This window comes from Phodopus roborovskii, unplaced genomic scaffold, assembly GCF_943737965.1.
Source record: "Phodopus roborovskii unplaced genomic scaffold, PHOROB, whole genome shotgun sequence".
Taxonomy (NCBI): Eukaryota; Metazoa; Chordata; class Mammalia; order Rodentia; family Cricetidae; genus Phodopus; species Phodopus roborovskii.
The window spans coordinates 17,343,752-17,366,666 of NW_026125397.1; the positions used below are offsets into that span (position 1 = coordinate 17,343,752).

A 22,915-nucleotide genomic window follows, 5' to 3' on the forward strand; every position below is an offset into this window, starting at 1 on the left:
AAGCAGTCCTTCGTAGCACCAGGCTTCCACTGTAAGGGACTGAAGGTGACATTGTAGGCTTCATTTTCTGCATTGTCTGGCTGTTCTTGGCAATTTAAGTATGGCTTTACTTTGACTCTGTATTATTCTCTTAGAACAAATGGAAGAGCCTTGAATTACATCTGGCTAACTTATCCATCATTGCCCTAGTGTTTGGGCACAGTGGATATTTAGGAAATGTGTTAGACTGCAAAATCTTACCAACACAAATTATTCTATAAATAAAGCAAGTAATGGGTAAATGATTGTATATGCTGATTTCACATTGAATCTCTCAGGAGAAATCAATAATAAAATAAAGCTTACATTAAAGCTGTTTTTCAATCCAAATTTTATCACTTCACATTGTGCTCTGCTAGGTTTGTGTCCAGAAATTTTATTTTCAAAGTTTATACAATTTCTCTGTTTAGAATACTGAATTTACTCTTTCTTCTGGAGTATCCCAAACTTTGAACTTTAGGGTTTTATAAACTAAAAATTATAGCTCTATCTTTAGAACTTCACGTAGAAAGCTCTCGATAAATAATTAAGAGAAGGAGCAGAGTTCACTTTATGCTGGGTTTTTGTTTTGGTTTGATTGTTGAAACAGTCTCATGTGACCTAGGTTGCCCTTAAACTCACCCTGGAGTCAAGGCTGGCCTTGAACTCACTCTGCACCCAAGGCCAGTCTTGAACTAACACTGTAACCAAGGCTGGCCTTGAACTACTTACTGTTCCTCCTACTTCTACCTCCTAATCTCTTGGGTTATAGCTGTGTGACATTCACCTGGCTTTAATTTTATTTTTAAAATTAATAATTTATTATGACATAGCTTTTAATTAGAAAATATTTTAAGGTTTACATAACAAAGCATACTAGAGAATTTTATGCATTTATTTTATCAGACTTAATTTTTTTAGCTCTAAAACTAATACTTTAGAATTGTACCAGAAGTATGGGGGATTTTTTGTTTATTTGGATTTTAGTCATGGTCACATTATGAAGCCCTATTTGATCTTGCTGTGTAGACAAGATTGGCCTTTAACTCAAAAAACCGCTGGTATTAAAGGCATGGGCCACCACACCTGGGCTATCGACTATATGATTTCTCAAAGAAGAAAAAAGGAAAAAACCTGAAACTGTTCAAATGTTAGAGTGAGAAAAGGCCAAAGTAGAGTGTCGAGAGAGCCTGCCACTGCTGTTGACTCCTAATGGCTTTCCACTGCTGACTCACAGTGCTCTGCCGCTAGAGACACACTGTGTCATAGACACAAGTCAGTCACAGGGTGACAGGGAGAATGGCCATGAGACTGGATTATCTGTGAGGCATTAATTATTTCATTTTTAAAACTACTTCTGCAAGAAAAGAAACTCAGCATACATCCAATTGAAAAACATGTGAGGATATTCTAAGACAATTACAACATACCAATTTTTGTTTTTCATAAAGGTTGGTGCTCGTCAGTTCTAGAAGGAAGAGTAAAATTCCTTGAGATTAAAGTTAATGACTTGCAAGCTGACAAATGTTGAGGTTGCATTTGTGTCGCTTATTTCTGTTCATTTTAGGTACTGATTGGAGATTAAAATTTGGTTAATTTGACTTTAGCCATTATATTGTGAGCTAATTTGTGATAGTGCCAATTAAATAAAAGTGCAGATTTAATTATACGGATTAAATTTTCTTTCATCAGAAAGATGGCACAGAGAATCTAAAAGTAGTTAAGTCAGTTTTGTCTTTAGTAAAAATGTAAGATTTGTCTCAAACTACTATGCCAAGCATTTTCTTATTCCTTTTTTTTTCCAGGCAAGAACAGCCTCTCTTTGACAGATGGATAAAGTTCATGGACCTCTCTTTTAATACTATGTTTAACTTCATGCCTTCCATTTTAGCCTGAACCCACTTGCCCTTGTGGTGTCTGGAACTTCTCCTACCCCAGTGTTCCCTGCACCCCACACTCCGGCCTGTTCTTCTCTTCCCCTAGTCCGCTGAGCGGTGGGGACAGAGGTGAACCATTCCTTACTGTGCCCTTGCCCTGTGCTTTCTGTCCTGGTAGCCTGTCTGTCTGTCTTGGAGGATTCCATGTAGATGAGCACTTTTTCTAGGATAACCAGACCACACTTTGGGTAACACTGGTTCATTTTAACATGATAATTTGACATAAAGGTTCCAAAACTTTTCCATGCCAAATTTAGATTTCCTGTTATTTCCTGTTTTCTTGTTGGTTCCTCTGCAGCAGACGAGCATTCTCACGTGTGTTATTTTTAACGCAGCAAAAGAAGAAGAACGATAAGTCCCCAACAAACAGGTTTGTGAGTGTTCCCAATCTAAGTGCTCTGGAATCCAGTGCAGTGGGCAATGGACATCCTACCCGATTGGAACCCATTCCTAATTCTCCAATCCATGACGTTGAGTTCAACAGCAACAAGCCACTTCCACAGCCACTGCCACCCAAAGAGCCCAAGACATTTTTGAGGTGAGCCCTGTCTCACCAATAGTTTTTTTTTTCTTCTTCTTCTCCTTTACATTTTATACATGAGAAATTTTTCTTTTTGTATTGCAGAAATCCACTACTCCAAAATATGTACTCTAAAAAATAATGTACAATAGTTTGAAAATATTTTACCATTCTAGAGAATTCTGTTTTGACACTATCCAAAGATTTTTTTTTTTAATTTATCACTGGTGAATTTACTAAATCCTAACAGAGGTGTTCTCATAATACATGTGCTCAGAATTTTAATATTTATAGTTTACCAAGATTTTACTCATGCTAACTTTTATTTACTAAAATTATTCTATTTGAATTTTCCTCAGAGCTTATCAAATAAATGCAATTATTAAGCCATTAAAGGATTAAAATTTTAAAAGTACTGTTTTGTATTCACTTGAATACAACTTCTTTTTCTTGTTGATTCAAGTTTATTTTTTTTCTTTTTCCTAAATCTTCATAACTCCACTGGTAAATTTTACTTTTAAGCTAACATAGTCAATGACTAGTTCTTGTAAAGTGTAAGAAACTAGTAAGAACGAACAATAGTTGAGTCTGCCTCTGGATGTGTCTCCTGCTAAATACTCTGTGTTGCTTGTCTCCCGTGCGTGGGTGTGCTCAGGTATCAGTAAGGATGCATGTGCATGTGCTCAAGAAACTTGACCGCTGGAGCTTCCATTACACATTGTTGCGTGCCTTGTAATTCCCCCAAAGACGGTAGGGATGCTTTTGCTTTCTTAAGTAGCCAAAAAAGTCTTAGTTAGAATTAAGATGTAGTACTTGGAGAATAGAGGAAAACCCAGTTTCTAATGCACTCTGTAGAGTATTTGCTTGGGGAATCATGGAAGCTTAATGTAAATGTGCAAATAGTAAGAACTCTACCTTGATTTAGTTATGTACATTTAGTTACCCTAAACTTAGTTCTAGTGAAGGATACAAATGTGAGAACCAATGCTTGTGTCACATCATGATAATTAAAAGGGGAAAGTTGCCAAAAGAAGGAACACTATTTTGTTCTCGCTCTTTCCCCACAAATAGTCAATTTTGTATTGTATTTGCCAGCTGCTGGCATAGTGAGATACCCACCCGCCAGCACCTGTCCCCCAGTGGGCGTGGTCACAGCAACAAGTGCAGGCAGGTGGGTATCTCACTACAGCTGACTTTTGGGCCTCATGGAGTAATGGTTGTGATGTGGTTCTTCTGTCAGAGTTCATCTGAGCTGCCTCTGTAACTCCTGCTCTCAGAGGCCCACTCTGAGAAGGCAGAAGGGTAGCCAGTCCTTACACACGGTTCTGACGAGGGTTGCCAGTCTTGCAAATCGTTGCTATCTATTTAATTGCCTTCCCGTTACTTTGCAAACCGTTTAACCCTGGGTTACGTCTCTCTTTTTATGAATTCAGTCCTCCTCAGAGTGAGGCTTCCCCGGTGGCTTCTCCAGATCCGCAGCGCCAGGAGTGGTTTGCCCGGTACTTCACATTCTGAAGGAATTGTGCTGGCACAGCTCTGGTGGACTATTAGAAGAGCATGCCTGTATCTGAATCATTATACAGACAGGCTTTCCCATGCAAAGCACTGTGAATGAGAAAGTGTTTGTTCAATTTGAAAACGCACTGTATTTCCTGTGATATTTATTGGAATCACTCTCTGAGGGTACTGTATTCTATTATGTGTGTAATTATAACAATTATTTTTATTTGAGATGAAAGTCTTTAATCTTTGTAATTACTGCATAATAAATTTTGTTAGAACAAACGTTTTTCGTTGTTCTTTTCTATCAAGTGTGCTTTAAACACTTTTTAATACCAGGTGTAAGACTTGTCAATAAGTTTTCCTGAATTAATGATCCTTAATTGTTACCTTAATAGTCTTAAAATTAATATAGGGGAGTATTCTATTAATACCTTTCATTGTTGTATATAATTTTAACTAAATTGTCAATATTTATAAATCCAGAATAAAAGAATTTATGTATAAATTGTGTACTTCCAACTATATGAATTCTTGCTGGTTTAGCTTTTTTATTTATTTTTTTACTCTGATAGATGAGATATAAACCTTCAATGCCCTTAGCATCTGTGATTAATATTATTTAGGGTCAAAGTTACTATGTAAAAATACTGTGTAAAAAGTTTCTATGTAAAAGGAATTGTATGTAATAAAAAAAAAGTTCTACTATAATTTATCTTAAAAGGTAGTATATACCAGATGTGCAGGCACTTACCATCAGTCTTAACACTTTGCATCTCTGTGCACTGGAGGCCACTCTGCTCATCAAAGGACCAGCCAGGGCTAAACAGTGAGACCCCATCTAAAATAAAGAAAAAAAAGCCAGACTGTCAATTTTCATAGTATCCCAGTTCATGTTGACACATGAATACAGATCCAAAGATGTCATATATGAGGTTTTCACACTTTTTGTCCACTTTTTATGACTGTGTGTGTACATATGTACATATACTTTTCCATGCACGTATGTGCACATAGGTACATGGAGAGGTCCCAAACTGATGTCAGGTATGATCATGGATCCCCTTTTACCGTATTTATTGAGGCAGGTCTGTCAGTCAAACCTAGAGGTCACTAAGTGACTAGTCTTGTTAGATCCGTCTCCACCTTCCAGGACTGAAATAAGGGGACAACCATGCTGGCCTAGCCAACGCGGGTTCCTGGAGACCCGAACTCCTCCAGTCCTTCCATTGTGCAGCAAGTGTTTTAACCCCTGCGCAATCTCTCCTGCCGCACATTTGACATACGCTTTAGTCCATCTCAGCATAAAACACTTGCTGCTGTGACACTGAAGAATGCAGCGAGAGTTACAAGTGGTGGGCACAGACACATTTCAAGCCCACTCCTTCAGGTCTGCTTCTGAGTACACAGCTAGCAGTAGAATTACAGGGCGCTGTGGTAATTCTGTTCAGAATTATAGACTGGAACATCTCCAGAATGGATGTCAGTGTCACCATCCTTGCCTAAGAATAGTCCCAAGTTATAGGCACATAAAGCACTGATCAGACTTACCAAAAAATGTTAAAAACTATGTGGCCAATGTCTTTTACACTACAGAAAAGTCACTGGTGATGGGAGATGTCATTCTGTAAATATGTTTCTCATACTGGTTAATGAATAAAGCACTGTTGGCCAATAGGAAAGCAAGATAGGAGGGACTAGGAGATGAGGAGGATTTGAGGAAGTAGTAAGGAGTCAACATGGAGAGATGGAGAGAGCAGAACTGCCGGCTCCCTCCCTCTGGTAAGATGAGACCACGTGGAAGTACTTAGATTAATAGAAATGGGTTAATAATTAAGAGAGCTAGCCGACAGCATTATATCAAATACAGAATCTCGGTGTGTTAATTGGTGCTGGCGTGACGGTGGGACCAGACCAGCAAGAAAAACCTTACTCATAACACACTGGTTTTATCTTTAATAACTAAATTGAATAATTATTACCTGTCATTTGCTGGCTGAATATATTTCAAGCTAAGATGTAGTTTCTAAGAACATCGACTGTTAGCAAGTAGGGGGATGCAATCTTTCTAATGACTGTAGGTATGTATTATCTCCATCCACAAAGATCAGTGCAGCAATCAAAAGGGACTTGTCTAGGGAATTTCTGGAGAGACATCAGTATCTGTTCACCTGCAAAAGGGAAGGACCCAATAGGCCAAAGATTCCAAGTCTAGTTTCAAAAATAAGTTTCTTTGGAGTTGTTTACATGGTTAGTGTAGGGCTAGCTTACAGCACCGAAAGTCCATGTAACAGCCATGGGATGTGGCTCAGGGTAAGAACACTTGTTGAACATGAGTTCAACCCAGGGCTCTCACAGGCTGTTCTCTGACCTTTCTAAGTTTGAGCCCCGGGACTGGCCATGATAAATAAATATAAACAGATGTAATTCTCACTTTTTAAAAAGTGTACTACCACAAGTCAAATTTTTTTTTTACCTCTTACCCTACTTTCACACAGCTGGGCAGGAGGAGGTGGTGATACTGATGTGAGGAGAGGTCTGTGTGCCTTCCTCTTTCCAAGATGGGATGTTCACAACTCTATTGCCGTTACCATAGAGCTAGCTATCAGTTGCACTATTGGACTCATTTTGTAGTCATCATTATGGACCAGGGTCTTCAGCAGGCCAGCAGCTCTACTTCCAAAGGTGATTGTGTGTGTGTGTGTGTGTGTGTGTGTTATACTATAAGGCTTGAGAGTGCCCTATTAGTCATTTATGATAGTTCACAGCTAAAATCCTAGCACTTGGGAGGCAGGGGGAATCACAAGTTGAAAGGCTATTGTGAGATACATAACAAGACCCTGTCTCAAAAATAAATAAACTATGCTTCTAGTAATTGTAGTCTCTGAAACACAAGTCTCACCTCAAAGGGGATATCAGTTTATTCTGGGGTAAAATATTAGTGGGCATGGCCCAGGAACACAAATTGGTGTTACTTCAGCTCCATGGTTCAAACTGCTAACAGTTTCATGAAGTTTTTAAAGTAATAGAAGAAAATCAAGACATTTTTCAAATACACTGGTGGAATGGTCAGTTACTTGGGTGTGTTGGTTAGTTTTAAATGTCAACTTTCCTCACCCTCTGAGAAGAGAATCTTAACTGAGGAATTGCCTCTATCTGATTGGTCTATATCCATGTCTGTGAGGGACTGCATCCTTAACTGAAGTAAGAAGGCCCGCCCCATGGAGGGAGTATCATCCTCAGCAGGTAGTCCTGAACTGTGTAAGAAAGCTAGCTGAACACTAGCTGGCTTGTGAGCCACCTGGCAAGCAGCGTCTCCCATGGATCCTCCCACACTTCTTCGACTGTAGAGTTCATTCTTCGGTGATAGTGAATTTTGAGCAAAGCATGTGAACTGTCAAGTTACTGCCTCAGTGATGGACCTGCCCTGGTAAGTCAGATAACCCGCTTCTCCCTCAAAATTGTTTTTGGTCAGCATAATTTTCACAGCAGCAGAAATGAAACTAGAAGAGAAAGTCCCAGCAAAGCTTGGAAATCTCTAGGATGCTCTCTGATGGCATTCTTAACTGTGAGCTGGTGGAAGCTGCTGGTCTGAAAAGTCAATCCATTCCAAAAGAGGCTGGAGACATGGCTTCGCTGTTAAGAGCATGCGCTGTTCTCCTTGAGGACCCAAGTTTGATTCTCAGAACCTACAGGAGGGAATTTAAAACTGCCTATAACGCCAGCTCCAGCAGATCCAACACCCGCGCTCACGCACATATACCCACACAGTGAAACATGCACATGTGCCTCATTAAACATAATAAATCTTAAAAAACAAATACAGTCAAAAAGGGTTTCACCAGTTGCTCACAAGACTATTCAGTCAGACAAAAAAGTTGGCAAGAAACATCTTTTAAGGAGTTTAAAGATAACCTTAGGTGGACCTGTCTGTCACATCCCAGTGTTCACAGTCATAGAGGTTCTAATTATTTAATCAAACTTTTAGTAGGTTCACTATAAGGTGTGGTTTCTTTGCAGGTACTTTTGGTTATTTGCTTTTATTTGTTTTAAGGCATCTCACTATATACCCTAACTGGTCTGGAATAAACTCTGGAGCCCAGGCTGGCCCTGAACTCACAAAGATCTACCCGTGCCTGCCTCTGCCTCTCCTAGAATTAAAGTCTAGTGCCACCAAGCCTGACTGACTGCAGGTACTTGTGATGCGGGTTCTTCGACTGCAGAGGAGCCTTTCCAGGTTTTCTTGGCTTGACCTCAGGGAGTTAGGATTCAGGGTGATCAGGATCACCTGAGCTACTCCAAGACAGTGGCATCTGGTTTCATTGTCTCATGGTCAAGAAAAATAAAATGTAACAAAGAGAACAATGAATGTAGATTTTAAATTAATTAGGGAAAAGTGAGAAAGAACCTAGAATGAGTAGGACACAGAGCAAAATGTAAACAAGAGAGTTTATTACACCCTCAAGGCATGAGAGTGGACAACAGTCTAACTACTGTGCCTACTGACCTCCAGGGTTAGGCTGGGTGAATACTATTTTCAGACAGCTTTCCTGGAGAGTGTTTCTCTATTCAGGTAATTGACAGACTGATTTGGATTAACTTGTTTTGAGATTCCATCTCAAGTAGCCCAGACTGACTTCGAACTGGCTATGGAGCTGGGGATAAGTGTCATAGTGGCAGCTTCACCGCAGCCCCTGGCATCTATATATCAGAGTCTGGAATGTTCTGGTAGAAGTTCCACCCCAAGCCTGCCCCCCCCATCTCTTTCTAAATCCTGCTGTATCTCAGAAAGCCCTACAAGTGATGACCCCTCCCCCACAGGTGCTCAAGACTGCCCCACAGGGCATTTAAATTGCCCCCCCCCCCAGAAAACAGACACTTGGTTCTTCAGTCTCTTCCCTGTCTCCTCTCTGGGGGAGGAGGGAAAAAATCACTGGGGAGTGTTTAATCACTAAACATGGGCTTTTCCTAATCCAGTTTGATTTGGTCTGCTGGTTGTCAGAGGCTTATCGGGGTGCAGAAACTTTTCAATAACCTTGAGCTGGTGGCTTTCCTGCTATAGTTCCCAAGTGCTTGGATTCCAGGCCTGGGCCATCAAGCCTGCCAATATGAACACTTACAGGTGGAGACAATGATGTCTTTTACTTTCCAGAAATCCTGTTGATTTAATATTGTAATCTTTTGACATTCAGAATGTCATATCTATACCCAGGGCCAGAGATTCAGAGTACAACTAAGATCCCTTTCCTGTGTGTGTGTGTGTGTGTGTGTGTGCGCGCGCGCGCGTGTACGGGCATGTGTGTATGATATGTGTGTGTGCATATGTGTGTATGTGTGTGTGCATGTACGTGCGTGCATGTGTGTGTGTGTGTATGTGTGTGTGTACGGGCGTGTGTGTATGATATGTGTGTGCATATGTGTGTGTGTGTACGTGCGTGCATGTGTGTGTGTGTGTGTGTGTAGTGCGCGCACGCGCATATATATGTGTGTGCGTGTGGGTATGGCCACAACTTATTTAACAAAATAAATACAAATACTTTTTAAAATAAAAATCTATAAAAGTAGCCATGCTGTACTAGGACAAAGTAGCCTTCCCTTAATGGGCCCCGACAAAGCCCTGCCTACGTCTTCCTCTGTTCAAGACAAAAACTCCATAAACTGCAAATTAAATACTTCTTAAACTCATCCACTCAGAAATTTGGAGAGAGACTTGCTGGAGAATTGGCTCCAAGATTTCGAGCACTTGTTGCTCTTCAAGAGGACCCAGGTTTGGTTCCCGGCATCCACAGAGAACCTCACAACCATCTCCAGCTCCAGAAGATCTGACACCCTCATTGAACTTCCACTGGCACTAGACAAGCAAGTGCTGCACATCCGTACATGTAGGCAGAACACCCATAAACATAAACCTAAATCTAAATCAAAGTCTACTGAAACACCACCCAAATCAACATGATCTTATTTTACAGGTTATATGATACACAAGTTACTAAGTAGGTTATCATAGACCTAGTATTGATTTATTGTAACAGGAACTAAAAATCCAGCTGTTGTTGCAAGATTCAGGCTGAACCTCAGAGCCAGTTCTCCATCCCCTCAATAGTTTAATTTTGTTTTTTACTTTTCCAAACTGGTCTCTGTCACATTGTTCTCGAAGTCAAAGGATAAGGGAAGAAACCTGCAATTTTTTAACCTTATGCAAGTTATGTTTAAATTTTCAATGTCCTGGTATTTCTTAATATATAAGAATACAACGGATTTTTAAGCATTGATCTTAGATTCAGTAAAAATCACTTATGTGTTTTAGTAGCCTTTGTATACATCTCATTATTTTCTACATAGTTTAGTCTCTCTGAGCACAATCAGTTTACTTCCTTCCCATTTGGACGCCTTTTCTTGCCTTCTGGATACAGTGCAACGAATGCTGACTAAACGTGAGGAGGAAACACATCTTTTTGGTTTTGATTTTACATGGAAACCATTCAGTATTTTACACGGAAACCCAGATAATCGGTATTTTTGTAAAGACAGATGATAAACACATTAGTGGGACAGAATATGAAATTTAATAATAACCCCACACAGATTTTTAACAACTGACTTTTTTTTACATCAACGTGCACAAAACAAAAGCTGATACATAACCATACAGCACATAAAAATTTTGCTGAAAATGGATCAGAGACGTGAGACTTAAAAAATTCCATCTTTACCAGAAGACATAAAGAAAACGACCATTTGTTGTGATTTTGAGTTGGACAGATTCCTTAGATACTCACTCACTCTCACTCACTCACTCACTCACTCACTCACTCACTCACTCACTCACTCACTCACTCACTCACTCACTCACTCACTCACTCACTCACTCACTCACTCACTCACTCACTCACTCACTCACTCACTCACTCACTCACTCACTCACTCACTCCACATAGCCCTTCTAAAATTCCTGGAGATCCTAACTTCTCAAGCCTAGTCCCAGAACCCCCGCTTCCCGTCCCGCCCCAGCCCCTCCCCAGCCCCGCCCCTCCATAGCCCCGCCCCGCCCGGGGTTCCCTGTCACCCCTCCCTAGTCCCCACCCCGGGTTCCCCAGTCACCCAGCGATGGGACTCCCGCCCGCCCCCGCCCTCAGGCCCCGGCGCCCCACCCACACTCCGCCCCAGGGCTCATGGCCCCGCCCCTCCGGGTCCCCGCCCCCAGCTCGCAGCCTGCGGCGCGGGTAGGGGCGCGCGTCCGCCCGCGTCCGCACCCGGAAGCGCCGCGGCGGCCGGGAAGTTGAGACGCAGCGCGGCTCGGGGTCGGCGGGAAGCGCGGGCTCTGCTGAGGCCGGGCGAAAGCAGCGGGGGACGAAGCCTGCGCGCCCCCGCGTGAGGCGGGCCCCTCCGAGCGGCCGCGCGCACGCCCCGCCCCGTCCCACGCCGCACGGGTCGCGGTGAGCACCCGCGGGAGCAGCGCGTCCCGGGCGACCGCACAGTAAGTGGCGGCCGCGCGTCCCGCGGATCGTCCCCCCCCCACCCCGGGGTTAGCGTCAGGTCTCACCCGCGGAGCTGGGAGGCCCGCAACCCCCTGTGCACTAGCAGCCGGGTTTGGGGAGCGCCCCTCCGCTCGGCAGCCGGCGCTCGCCCGGAGCCCGGCCCGGCAGGCGCGCAATGAGCGCGCACCCGCGCGCGGCGCGCACCGCGGGGCTGAGGCGCGCGCCCCGGGAGGGCGTGGCCACAGCGCCCGAGGGGCGGGGCTGCGCGAGCCTCTGGGCCCCGCGCTTGGCTCCCTTCCCAAACTGCTCTTCTTGGCGCCACCTCGCCTCGTGCGGTATGAAAGAAAATGAAACTTTTTCTCTGTATGGACGCCAGATTCTCAACAAGACGAAAGGAGAGGGAACTTGATAGTTGTACAGGCAATCGTGGCCCAGGCAATAAATGGTATATGCCTGTGTCGGGATGCCCGTGTGTTTGGGTTGGCAAACTTATGTAAGCGCAGGGATGTTGAAACACACACACACACACACACACACACACACACACACACACACACACACACACACACACACACACAGCGCATTTAACAGTGTAATTTGTCAGTCTAACCAGGCAAAGATTTTACCTGCCCTGAATATAAACCTAAAATTCTTCAGCTATGCTCTTTATGCTATGTTGGAGTTGTCTTTCTAGATTTCTAAATTTGATGCTCTACACTTACTCTGTAAAATCTTAAAGACTGTCATTTAGTCACTCTTGAGTGGTGCTGGGTTTTGTTGTGTTTGTTGTTTTCCAGTAAAGATCATATCATGAAATACTGTGTGAACCCTTTCCAAATGTTTTCTCTTTTACTCTTGGTTGAATATGCTATTACGCAACAAAATCAAGTTGCTTATTGTTTGGGAGGAGGGATTGTTTTGTTTTGGTTTTTTTTTTTTGTTTTTCAAGACGGGGTTTCCACCTCTGTAGATCAGCTGGCCTGGAACTCACAGAGATCAGCCTGCTTCTGCCTCCCAAGTGCTATTTTGTTGTTGTTGTTATTGGTTCCTGTTTTAGTGTTGACTTACTTTCCCTGATTCTCTGAAAACATAATTTATTTATCTCTTAATCTCATACTAGCTTCCTGTAATTGCCTTAACTGTGGCTTAACTGTGATATAACTGTATACCTTTCACACCTCCGAGCTAAGCAGATACTCCATGAAGGGAAAAGGCAGATTACTGCTGATAAGTAGCCTGTGTGATCCTGCTAGGGAATGCTAAATTAAACTTTATATCAGTCTTCTTCAGTCATTATGTTTCTAGATATGATAAATATTGGATAAATAAAATAAGTCCAATTAAAAACACACCTTTGCTAAGGAACTTGCTGTGTTTGCAAACTAAGATTCATTTGCAGTTAGAATGGTACCCCTCAGGGCAGTTAACAGTTTTTCCTCTGAGACTTGTCACCTCGTTTAAATTAAATCCCTCCCCTTTGTTCCTTCTTTCTCTGTTTTAAGAGTATATGTGTGCCTGGATGTTATATGCAAAACTTGTGTGTATTTGCCATCAGAGGCCAGAAAATGGGATCAGATCCCCTGGAACTGGAGTTACAGGGCCCTGTGGTCCCTCCCTGTATTGGTGATGGGTTCCAAATCCAGGTCCTCTGAAGAGCAGCAAGTGCTCTTAGCCACTGAGTCATCCATCCAGACCCCCCCCCCCTTTTCCCTTTTACTCAGGCTGTGTTTTAACTCCTTGTAGAGCAGTTTTGTTTACATCTATCCCTTGGGTCTCTGAGGGCAGGGTGCTTGTACTGTGCTTCCTTTACTTGTGAGGATAGCGGCTCATGCAAGAAGATAGGAAATTGATGCTCAAGTATGATATGATTATGTGGAAATGAGATGGGCTCCTTATGTTTGTAAATACATGTTTGAGAGAGATTCAAGAGAGTGAAACAGGTACAGTATAATATGTGTACTTAATGCTTCTTTCCTTTTATCAGTTTGTCTAGCTTTTTTACATCTTCAGTGACTGCTTTTACTGAAGCCTTTCATTTTCCCCTTAATAAGAGAAAGCAGGAAAAAAACGTTGCCTCCAGTGTACAATCCTAAAGCAAACCACTGGTCATGTTAGAACTATCAATCTGACTAATAGTATGCTTTGTTTGTGCAGCAAAGTGTGTGCGAGTGTGTGTGTGTGAGCATGTGTGTGAGTGTGTGCGTGTGTGTGTGAGCGTGTGTGTGTGAGTGTGTGTGAGTGTGTGTGCGAGTGTGTGTGTGAGCGTGTGTGTGAGCGAGTGTGTGTGTGAGTGTGTGCGTGAGTGTGTGTGTGAGCGTGTGCGTGAGTGTGTGTGTGAGCGTGTGCGTGTGTGTGAGCGTGTGTGTGGTGTGTGGTGTGTGTGTGAGTGTGTGTGTGGTGTGTGTGAGCGTGTGTGTGTGAGCGTGTGTGTGTGAGTGTGTGTGTGCGAGTGTGTGTGAGCGTGTGTGTGAGCGTGTGCGTGTGTGTGCGAGTGTGTGTGAGTGTGAGCGTGCGTGTGTGTGAGCGTGTGTGAGTGTGTGTGTGAGTGTGTGAGTGTGTACGCGAGTGTGTGTGTGAGCGCGTGTGAGTGAGTGTGTGTGTGCGAGAGTGTGTGTGAGCGCGTGTGTGCGAGTGTGTGTGTGTGAGCGTGTGTGAGCGTGTGTGTGTGTGAGCGTGTGAGCGTGTGTGTGAGCGTGTTTGTGAGCGTGTGTGTGAACGTGTGTGTGAGCGTGTGTGTGTGTGAGTGTATGTGAGCGTGTGTGAGTGTGTGTGTGCGTGTGTGAGTGTGTGTGTGTGTGTGTGTGTGTGTGTTGTATGCTTGCAATCCTAGCATTTGGAAGACGGGGCAGGATAATTGGTGCAGATTCAAAGGCAGCCTGGGCTATATAGTAAGTTTCAAATCCACCCTCCCAGCAGAAAGACCCAGAGAACTCAAGAAACCAGTACATGCATGGAAGGGAGGGAGGGGAAGGATGAGAGACGAAAGGCCCAGACCATTCTACATATTGTATATGAATTGTAATGTGTTAATAAAGGGCTGAAGAGGAGAAAGATTTAGGGAAAATAGATGAGAAATACTTTGTGCCATTTAATACTTTGATGATCAGCATCATCCAATTCTATGAATTAAAACTAACTTCACAATTTTTATTTAAAAAAAAACACTTTTACAGTCTAGGTCATTTCTTCTTGAACATCAAGCCATGAGTTCTCAGTTACGGGCTCCAGCAGCACAGGCTCCTTCCCGTGGCCTCACCCCAGGTGCTTCTCTGGTGCAGCATGCTGGTGCCCCAGTTAGACCCTGTGTCTCTCTTACTGCATGCCCACCTATGCCCTCCATCATTTCCCCTCACTATTTCAGGCATCTATCTCGGCTCTTACAGATTTCAGGGTGCTCAGAATACACATTCATGCTGGAAAGAACCTTACCTTTAGCGTATTTAACACAGTGCCATCAGCTAAACCGCTAGGCTCTTCCAGTTTTGCCCTGGTGACAGTTCTGGAGCATTCTTGTGAACAGTACTCAACCCTTTGATGTCTGCAACCTGTCTTGTAGATTTGCATGTATGTGGCCAACAGGACACCTCCGTGTGTTCTAGAGGACTCGGAAAACATAGAGCACAGCCTCTCCTCTTTTATACATCATGTGACCGAGTTACTGGAAGGTGGCTGCTGCATCAGAAAGACACTTGCTATTCTTTCTTTGTGCGTGCGTGCACGCGTGCAGATGAGCGAGGGTGCGTACATGCTGCAGCATTTGTGGATGTGAGAGGGCAACTTCTGGGAGTTGCTTCTTGCCTTCCACCTTAGGCAGGGTCTCGTTTCTGCAACCACACTGTATGTTCTAGGGTAGCTGGCCCTTGAGCTACTGGGCAGTATTCCCGTCTCTACCACCCACCTCACTGTCGTAATACTAGAATTACACGTGATATGTGTGCTACTCCATCCAGCTATAGGTGAAGTTTTTCTGTGTCCCTGCAGTTGCTCTCAAATAACCGTAAGAGACTTGATATTAATTATAAATGCTAGGCCAATACCTTAGGCTTCTCCCAGCCAGTTCTTACAACTTAAATTGACCCATTTCTGTTCATGTATGTGCTGCCCTGAGGCTCATTTACCTCATCTATGAACTTCCCATGTTGCTTCTTTCATACTCCTCAGGCTCTACCCTTCTTCCCAGCATTCTCTCTGCTCCCCATCTTGCCTACCTATCAGCCAATTAGCTTTTTATTAGCAATGAGAGCAACACATTTTCACAATGTACAGAAGGATTATTCCTCAGCATCCAGCCTGTTGAGAAGGATCCAGGCATCCAAACGGGGTCTTTAGGATTCTGCTGAAAGTGCTTCCCCCACTGAGCCTCCTCTCTAGCCCCAATGCCACTGACTTCTTAAAGCACGTTTTACATAACTATAATGGATAATTCATCTATAGGTAAGATTAGATTCAGACTTTATTTTGTGAGTGCAGTGTATGTGACCAAAAGCTGGGATGTTTTTTTGTTAAATTGTGTGTAGAGCTTGAATAGCAAAGGTATTATAGCATCCTTTCTTTCTCTTTTGTGACCTAGACTCAAGATGAATACTGACCAGGTGACCCTGGTGGGACAAGTGTTCGAGTCCTATGTTTCAGAGTTCCATAAGAACGATATTCTTCTCATCTTGAAGGAAAGAGATGAAGATGCTCACTACCCAGTTGTGGTTAATGCTATGACCCTTTTTGAGACCAACATGGAAATCGGAGAGTATTTCACTGTGTTCCCCAACGAAGTACTAACTATTTTTGACAGTGCACTTCGAAGGTCAGCCTTGACAATTCTGCAGTCCCTTCCTGAGCCTGAGGTGTTTTCTATGAAGCAGAATCTTCATGCTAGGATATCAGGTAAATCATAAGACAATGTTAGTGGCATATAATATTCTGGGAAGATGTGTAAAATATAGTACATACAGGACTCGGAGCATTAAGAAGTAATTGTTACTTGAGGGCAGGCCAGATTGGCTCAGCAGGTAAACGTGCTTGCTGCCAAAGTTGACAGCCTGAGTTTGACCCCTGAAACTCACATGATTAGAGAGAACCAAATCCCAAAATTTGTTCTTCCATATCCACATGCACATTGGCATGTGTGCGCACATGTATGCACACATACACACACACTAAATAAGTTTAAAAAGAACTTTACAAAATAATTGGTGTTTATTCTTAAAATATGGTACGTGATAATGCTGGTCTTCTGACATGAGATACTTGCTGGTGATAGCAGGAGGGAGGGACTATGGAGGCGTCGGGTGCTTGTGTCTGCATTTCTTTGTGTGTATGTAGTTATCTAAAGCAGGGTTATGAGCTTTTGTGACTACTAGCAATAAAATGTTGGTAATGTGTGAATTAGAAAAGGCCCTGCCAGCGATCTTCAGAGCTCTTTTATAAAATTGTTCTCATGCATCACGGTGAGCATTGCATTGCTCATCTTCCGGGAACTCAGCACATGGCTGGCTGTTGAGTACACGCTTTTGATTTATTTGGTGGTGACTAAGTGAGTTGATTTGATGTGTGACAGGTGGCAGGAGTTTATCCACTAAATGTGATTAGTTGTATATTTAGAAGCTCCTGAGAGCTCTCTTGTGAGAACCAATTTTTTTCTTAGTCCTGCTTGTAGCTTCTAAAGCTGTGCTTTCAAAAGAGGCCATTAATTGGGTTGATGATCTGATTTTCTAAAGTAAGGCATGAACATAGTCAAGTGTTTGCCACACAATATGAAGACCTGAGTTTGGATCCTTGGCTTTAGATGGAACGCCAGGGGTGGTGGTGAGTGTGTGCAACCCCAGCACTCCAGAGGCAGAGGCAGAGCAGGAGAGTCACTGGCGCCTGCTGGCCAGCCATTCTCATGGAATGGGTGAATTCCAGGTTCAGTGAGAGACATGGTCACAAAATACCACATGGAGAAATAGTTCAGGAAGATACTGAACATGAATATCTGGTCTCCACACATGGATACATACCCCCCCACACACACACACACTGTAAAGTTGAAAATAAAAGACAGAAAGGTTTCCCCTAAAATTATGTTATTTTGCTATTTTCTGGGAAAGACAATATTCTGCAGAGTGAGTTATCAAAATATAAGTTGATGATGTTATTTTTCCATTAGGTTTGCCCGTTTGCCCTGAACTGGTAAGGGAACACATCCCTAAAACCAAGGATGTGGGACACTTTTTATCTGTCACTGGGACAGTGATTCGAACAAGTCTGGTGAAGGTGCTGGAGTATGAGCGGGATTACATGTGTAACAAATGCAAGCATGTGTTTGTGGTGCAGGCCGACTTTGAGCAGTATTACACTTTCTGTCGGCCGTCTTCATGTCCAAGCTTAGAGAACTGTGATTCCTCAAAATTCACTTGCCTCTCAGACCTGTCTTCATCTCCGGCCAGATGTCGGGATTACCAGGAAATCAAAATTCAGGAGCAGGTAAATGATCAAAGCAATGAGGGGGGAAAAAAAATCACAAATTTGGAGGTGCTATTTTGTACCAGAGTCAAATGGCTGGGATTGGAGAATACAGAATGGAAACAAATTACCCTGTGCCTTCACCTTGTGGCCGATCAAAAACAAAATTGTCAAACATGTACTAGAATGCATGTTTTAGAAACCATGAAATAATCATTGTTTTTTTTTTTTTTTTTTTTTTTAGCACTGATGAGATTTTACAACCACTTAATAATGTTAAAATTTAAAAGTTAATGTTGGGGCTAGAGAGATGGCTCTGTGGTTAAGGACACTTGTTGCTGCTCTTACAGAGGACCTGGGTCCGGTTCCCAGCACCCACATAGTAATTGTCTACAGCTCCACTTGCACACGATCCCATGCTGTCTTCTGGATCCTGAGGGCACTGCATGCACACGATGCCCAGACATACATGCAGGCGAAACACCCGTACACATGAAGTGAAAGTAAATAAAATAAACGAGCGGGAAGTTTGTGTCAAGCATTCTGAACTAGTTGTAGTTAGGAATATGAGAAAATTCAATCAGTTCAGTGGTTGCCGAACATTGGCAAGCACAGAGTTTGGGGTTTGGTTCAGTATTTCAATAGTATATTTGATCACTCTTTAACAAATAAAGGGATACTTACTTTTCCTTAAGTACAGAAGTTTGTTTTCTCGTGTAAACAAGGAGATAGGCAGCTCAAGGCCAGCACGTAGGCTCCTCAGGATGGAATTCTCCCACTTCTCTTCCCTTACCCCGCCATTGATTTCTTTAGATAGGTCTCATTCGGTAGCCCTTGCTGACCTGGGACTCACCATGTGTGGGAATAACTTCTGAGAAATGCTGTGTGAAGCTGCCCCTTACAAATCAAACTTTTGCCCATCCTGTGACCATTCTCTACTCAAACTGCCTCTACACTGTATATTCAGTCTGTTTACAATGACCCGACCTTTAAGAAACAATGCTATCAACCGTAGTATACTTCAGACTCCCCAGTGAACCTATCCCCTACTTCCCCCTCCTGAGGAGTCGTGCCTCTGATGCAGGATGCATGGGCGCCTGTGGTGGCCTAAGGCCATGCTCTTGAAGAACTGAGGCGTTGAAAACAGTGCCACCCCACAAAGAGTGTTGGGAGTGTGGACGCACATGGATAGGATCTGGCTATGGCTTTGTGTGTTGTTCTGAGACGACTGGGCCAGAGGAACAATTTCCTCCCTCACGAGATTCCCATAAGAGGTTAAGACAAGAGTGCCCCATTCCCTTTGGAGACCATGTTGCTGTGCTGCTCAATAGAGAGCTGATAGCCTTTGTTTAGTAGACATGAGAATGTTTCAGAACAAACCAGGCCCACTCTTGGGTAAGTGATAGCAAAGGGCAGTTTCCTTTTTTACTCCATACCACACTACCACCACATGTATCCCAGGCTGGCCTCAAACTCATGGTAATCTTCCTGCCACAGCCTACCAAGTGCTGAGGTTGACTTTATAGGAATGTGCCACCATGGTTTTTTTCCGCCAGTCTTGCTTGATACATACATGGCTTCTATTCCTGCGATGGTTTATGGTCTAGGATGGTAACTACAGTTTCATGACACCTGTATTCTAGTCAGAAAACTGAAAAGGATGGTCAGACCTACCATCTAAGAAGTCTTGTCAGCCTATGACTACCCGTATTTCATTGGTCAGTGCTTAGTCTTATGACCACACCTAGGTACAAGGGGGCTTGGGAAAAAGTCATTTACAAGGTTGTATCTACATGGAATAAAGCCAGGGTTACTAAGGTACAGTGGAGAAACTGGAGATTATAAAAGAAATGTCTCTCCATTGCTAAATAAGTAACTTTGTCACTTCAGTCAGTTTGAATATTTATTTTAACCATCTACAATGTAGATTATAGTTAAGAGATATTTTCCATATTTGGTGTTTTAGCTTTACTCTACTTTAGTGAATTCTTATTTTTTTAATTTTATTTTTGCGTCTGTGTATGGGTCTGTGATTGCCCAGAGGCCAGAGGGTGTCGGATTCAATGGAACTGGATTAACAGGTGACTGTGGCAGTGGTCATCTGGAAGTGCAAGAAGAGCTTGTAACTGTTGAGACATCTCCCCAGCCCCCAGTGTTAGTGAGTTCTGTCTTTTCAAGACAGGGTCTCGCTATGTCGCCCGGCTGTCCTGGAACTCAATGTAGACAGGTTACCTTGTGATCTGCCATCCCGTCTTCCACGGGCTGGGATTAAAGGAGGGCACACTCAGCTAGCGTCAGTGAGTTTTTAAACTGATAGTAGTCACAATTTTCAAGAAAAAAAATTCCTTAAGTCCTATCAGAATCAAATTATATGGTACTATCAGAGAAATGGAGCAATTTCAGGTCCTGCTACATCTTGGATACATAGCATCTGGTTAAACACACTCATGTATCATGTTTTCTTCCTTAGGTCCAAAGGCTGGCTGTTGGAAGTATTCCGAGATCTATGAAGGTTATCCTGGAAGATGACTTAGTAGACAGTTGTAAATCTGGTAAGGAATTATGTTTTTGTTCTTTTCAGACAGCATTTCTGTGTTGCTCTAGTTAGTCTTAAACTCTTGGGCTTGAGTGGTTCTCAGCTCCTTCTCTTCCCCCACCAATAGCTGGGACTGTGTTTAGCCAGCAAGAATAAATTGTTGGTGGTGTACAAGGTCCTAAATAGTCATTTGTTTTCCGCAAGATGGCTAACAAGGGTGTGAGGGCTTTACGTGTTTGTCCTGTGCAGAGTTGGGCTTGGAGAGGGAGGATGCTTATTGACTAGGAACTACTTACCTACCGCATTTAAAGAATGAAGCTGCAGGACCGCAGCATAGGTCCAGATCCCTGACTTGTGGGTCATGTTCAAGTGTCATCTTCAAAAGGGGGCTGGTGGATGTGGTGGATAAAGGACAGAGGATGTGCCTGTCAAATGCTGCTAAAAATCTTTCTCTGTACTGTGTGCTGGTGACACAATAGAGTGATGCTGATTTTGAAAGAGTATTTTTTTAGTAGAGAACAGTATGTTTCCATATAATTCACTGAAACTGAATTGTGTCTGCACTGAAATCTTAAGCTATATTTCTTTCCATTGCCATTAATAATAACGGTAAAAGCAGTCTGCTAACAGCCATTGGTTTCATTACCCACAGCTAATTTCCTAAACCCAAGAAACCAAAAGGCAGAAATAGTGTGATCCCCGCCCTCCAGGAATTCACACTCAGAGCAGTGAGGTTGATTATTGTGCTGACAATTGTGTTGTAGATCAAAGGGATGGATCTGACTGCCAATGTCTGCAGGACTAAAGCTACTGGAGAAGGGAGGGTACACAAAAGGACTGGAATGCTTAAGTGGAAGATCTGTAGCTGCATGAGTAGTTTGTATACTAACCATAGTTACATACAGAAGTTTTAAATCAATGTTCTGCTACTGTGACCTTCACAGTTGCAATGACATATGAATGCCATTCGCTATTTGTGTATATGAGAACATTCTGTATTTTAAATACTCAGCAAATACAAGTTAATTTTAGTACAGTAGCTAATAATATATTTTATGATCTAATTTTTATTGACAACTTAATTTGTCCAAGAATCGTGACACTAGGATCTACATCCAATCCAACAATAACAAGATTGCTACTTTACTCTTGGCCACTCTTCATTACTCTGCATTTCCCATATAATCAGCTGTTGATTGAACTCTGGCTTTTACTAATGGGGACTATATCTAAAGTTCATTTAATGAGTGTGTGGAAACCTCAATAAAATCCATTAGAATGAAGCTAGTAAGGGGATGTTTCAGATAAGTGTTCATGTAAACATATTCCAGTTATTTCTACCTAAAATGTTAAGAGGAAATACAATAAAATGCCATTATCCCAGGTTGACCTTGACAAGCATCAGGCATTCCTTCATGAAAACTCTTAGAAACACATATGTAAAACACACATTGATTGTGCTTGTCTGTCTGGTTTGGCACTACAGTGCATTTAGCTAGAAATGCCTGATGGCGTATGCACTAGCACCACCATTTTTATGCTGTTAGCATTAAGGAAGCTTTCTCCAGGAAATCAAAATCTCTGCAGATTACATAGTACTAATAGAGATTTAGAGTGAAAGCATTATAAAAACATGTGTGAGGACCTGCCTACCAGGAATAAGTTTTCCTCAGGTAGGAAGGAGCAAGTAGGTTGTTACTTTCTGCTTTGAGGTAGAATCAGAATCCATTGATTTATTATATAGCTCATTGCTTCATTAAAAAAAGCAGGAGACTATGAGTAAAGTATTAGCAAAAAAGTAAAAATGAACTCCAAGAAGCTAAAGTATATGCCAAACAGCACAAGGTTGGCTCCTTTCCCCATTCCAAGCTAATGCAGTATTACTTCCTGCCTGTTGTCTCCAAGAGAATGAAAATGTCCAATGAACAGTGATAAATAAATCGTTTAGACACTATTCCCATTAAGGAGTAATAATTATGTGATTACACAGCAGATTTCAAAAGCTAAAAATGCCAACTTTTGACCTTAACTATTCTCATAAATAATTACTTGTTGGGAGCTGAGAACATGGGTGTTTTGTTCTAAACTTGCTAATGGCTTTCTGGATGAGCATATGTATTCATGTGGTGCTTTCCCTTAGGGGATGACATCACCATCTATGGGGTTGTAATGCAACGGTGGAGACCCTTTCAGCGAGATGTACGCTGTGAAGTGGAGATTGTCTTGAAATCCAACTATGTCCAAGTGAATAATGAGCAGTCCTCAGGGATGGTCATGGACGAGGAAGTTCGAAAAGAATTTGAAGACTTTTGGGAACATTATAAGAGTGATCCTTTTGCAGGTTTGTGACTAAGGGCATAAGGTTTGTCATAATTGATGGCATTCAACTTGTTAGTTAAATGTGATAAGATCTGTAGACAGCTTATGTGCTGTGCAGGTCAGTGGCTTTATTCAAGAGGTGTTATTAGTATATCTGTAACAGCAG

At 42.6% G+C, this 22,915-nt stretch overlaps 2 protein-coding genes across 2 annotated transcripts in view; both read left to right on the forward strand.

The window, feature by feature from the left end:
- Nucleotides 1-4,260, forward strand: part of Fam184a (family with sequence similarity 184 member A) — a 97,482-nt gene extending 93,222 nt beyond the window's left edge. The window contains exons 17-18 of the mRNA XM_051175510.1: nt 2,291-2,493; nt 3,909-4,260. Coding sequence (XP_051031467.1) covers nt 2,291-2,493; nt 3,909-3,990 — 285 coding nt within the window. The 3' untranslated portion in view covers nt 3,991-4,260. The remainder of the gene's footprint in view (nt 1-2,290; nt 2,494-3,908) is intronic.
- A 7,103-nt stretch (nt 4,261-11,363) lies between these two features.
- Nucleotides 11,364-22,915, forward strand: part of Mcm9 (minichromosome maintenance 9 homologous recombination repair factor) — a 73,254-nt gene continuing 61,702 nt past the window's right edge. The window contains exons 1-5 of the mRNA XM_051175512.1: nt 11,364-11,452; nt 16,024-16,334; nt 17,599-17,915; nt 20,365-20,446; nt 22,571-22,771. Coding sequence (XP_051031469.1) covers nt 16,031-16,334; nt 17,599-17,915; nt 20,365-20,446; nt 22,571-22,771 — 904 coding nt within the window. The 5' untranslated portion in view covers nt 11,364-11,452; nt 16,024-16,030. The remainder of the gene's footprint in view (nt 11,453-16,023; nt 16,335-17,598; nt 17,916-20,364; nt 20,447-22,570; nt 22,772-22,915) is intronic.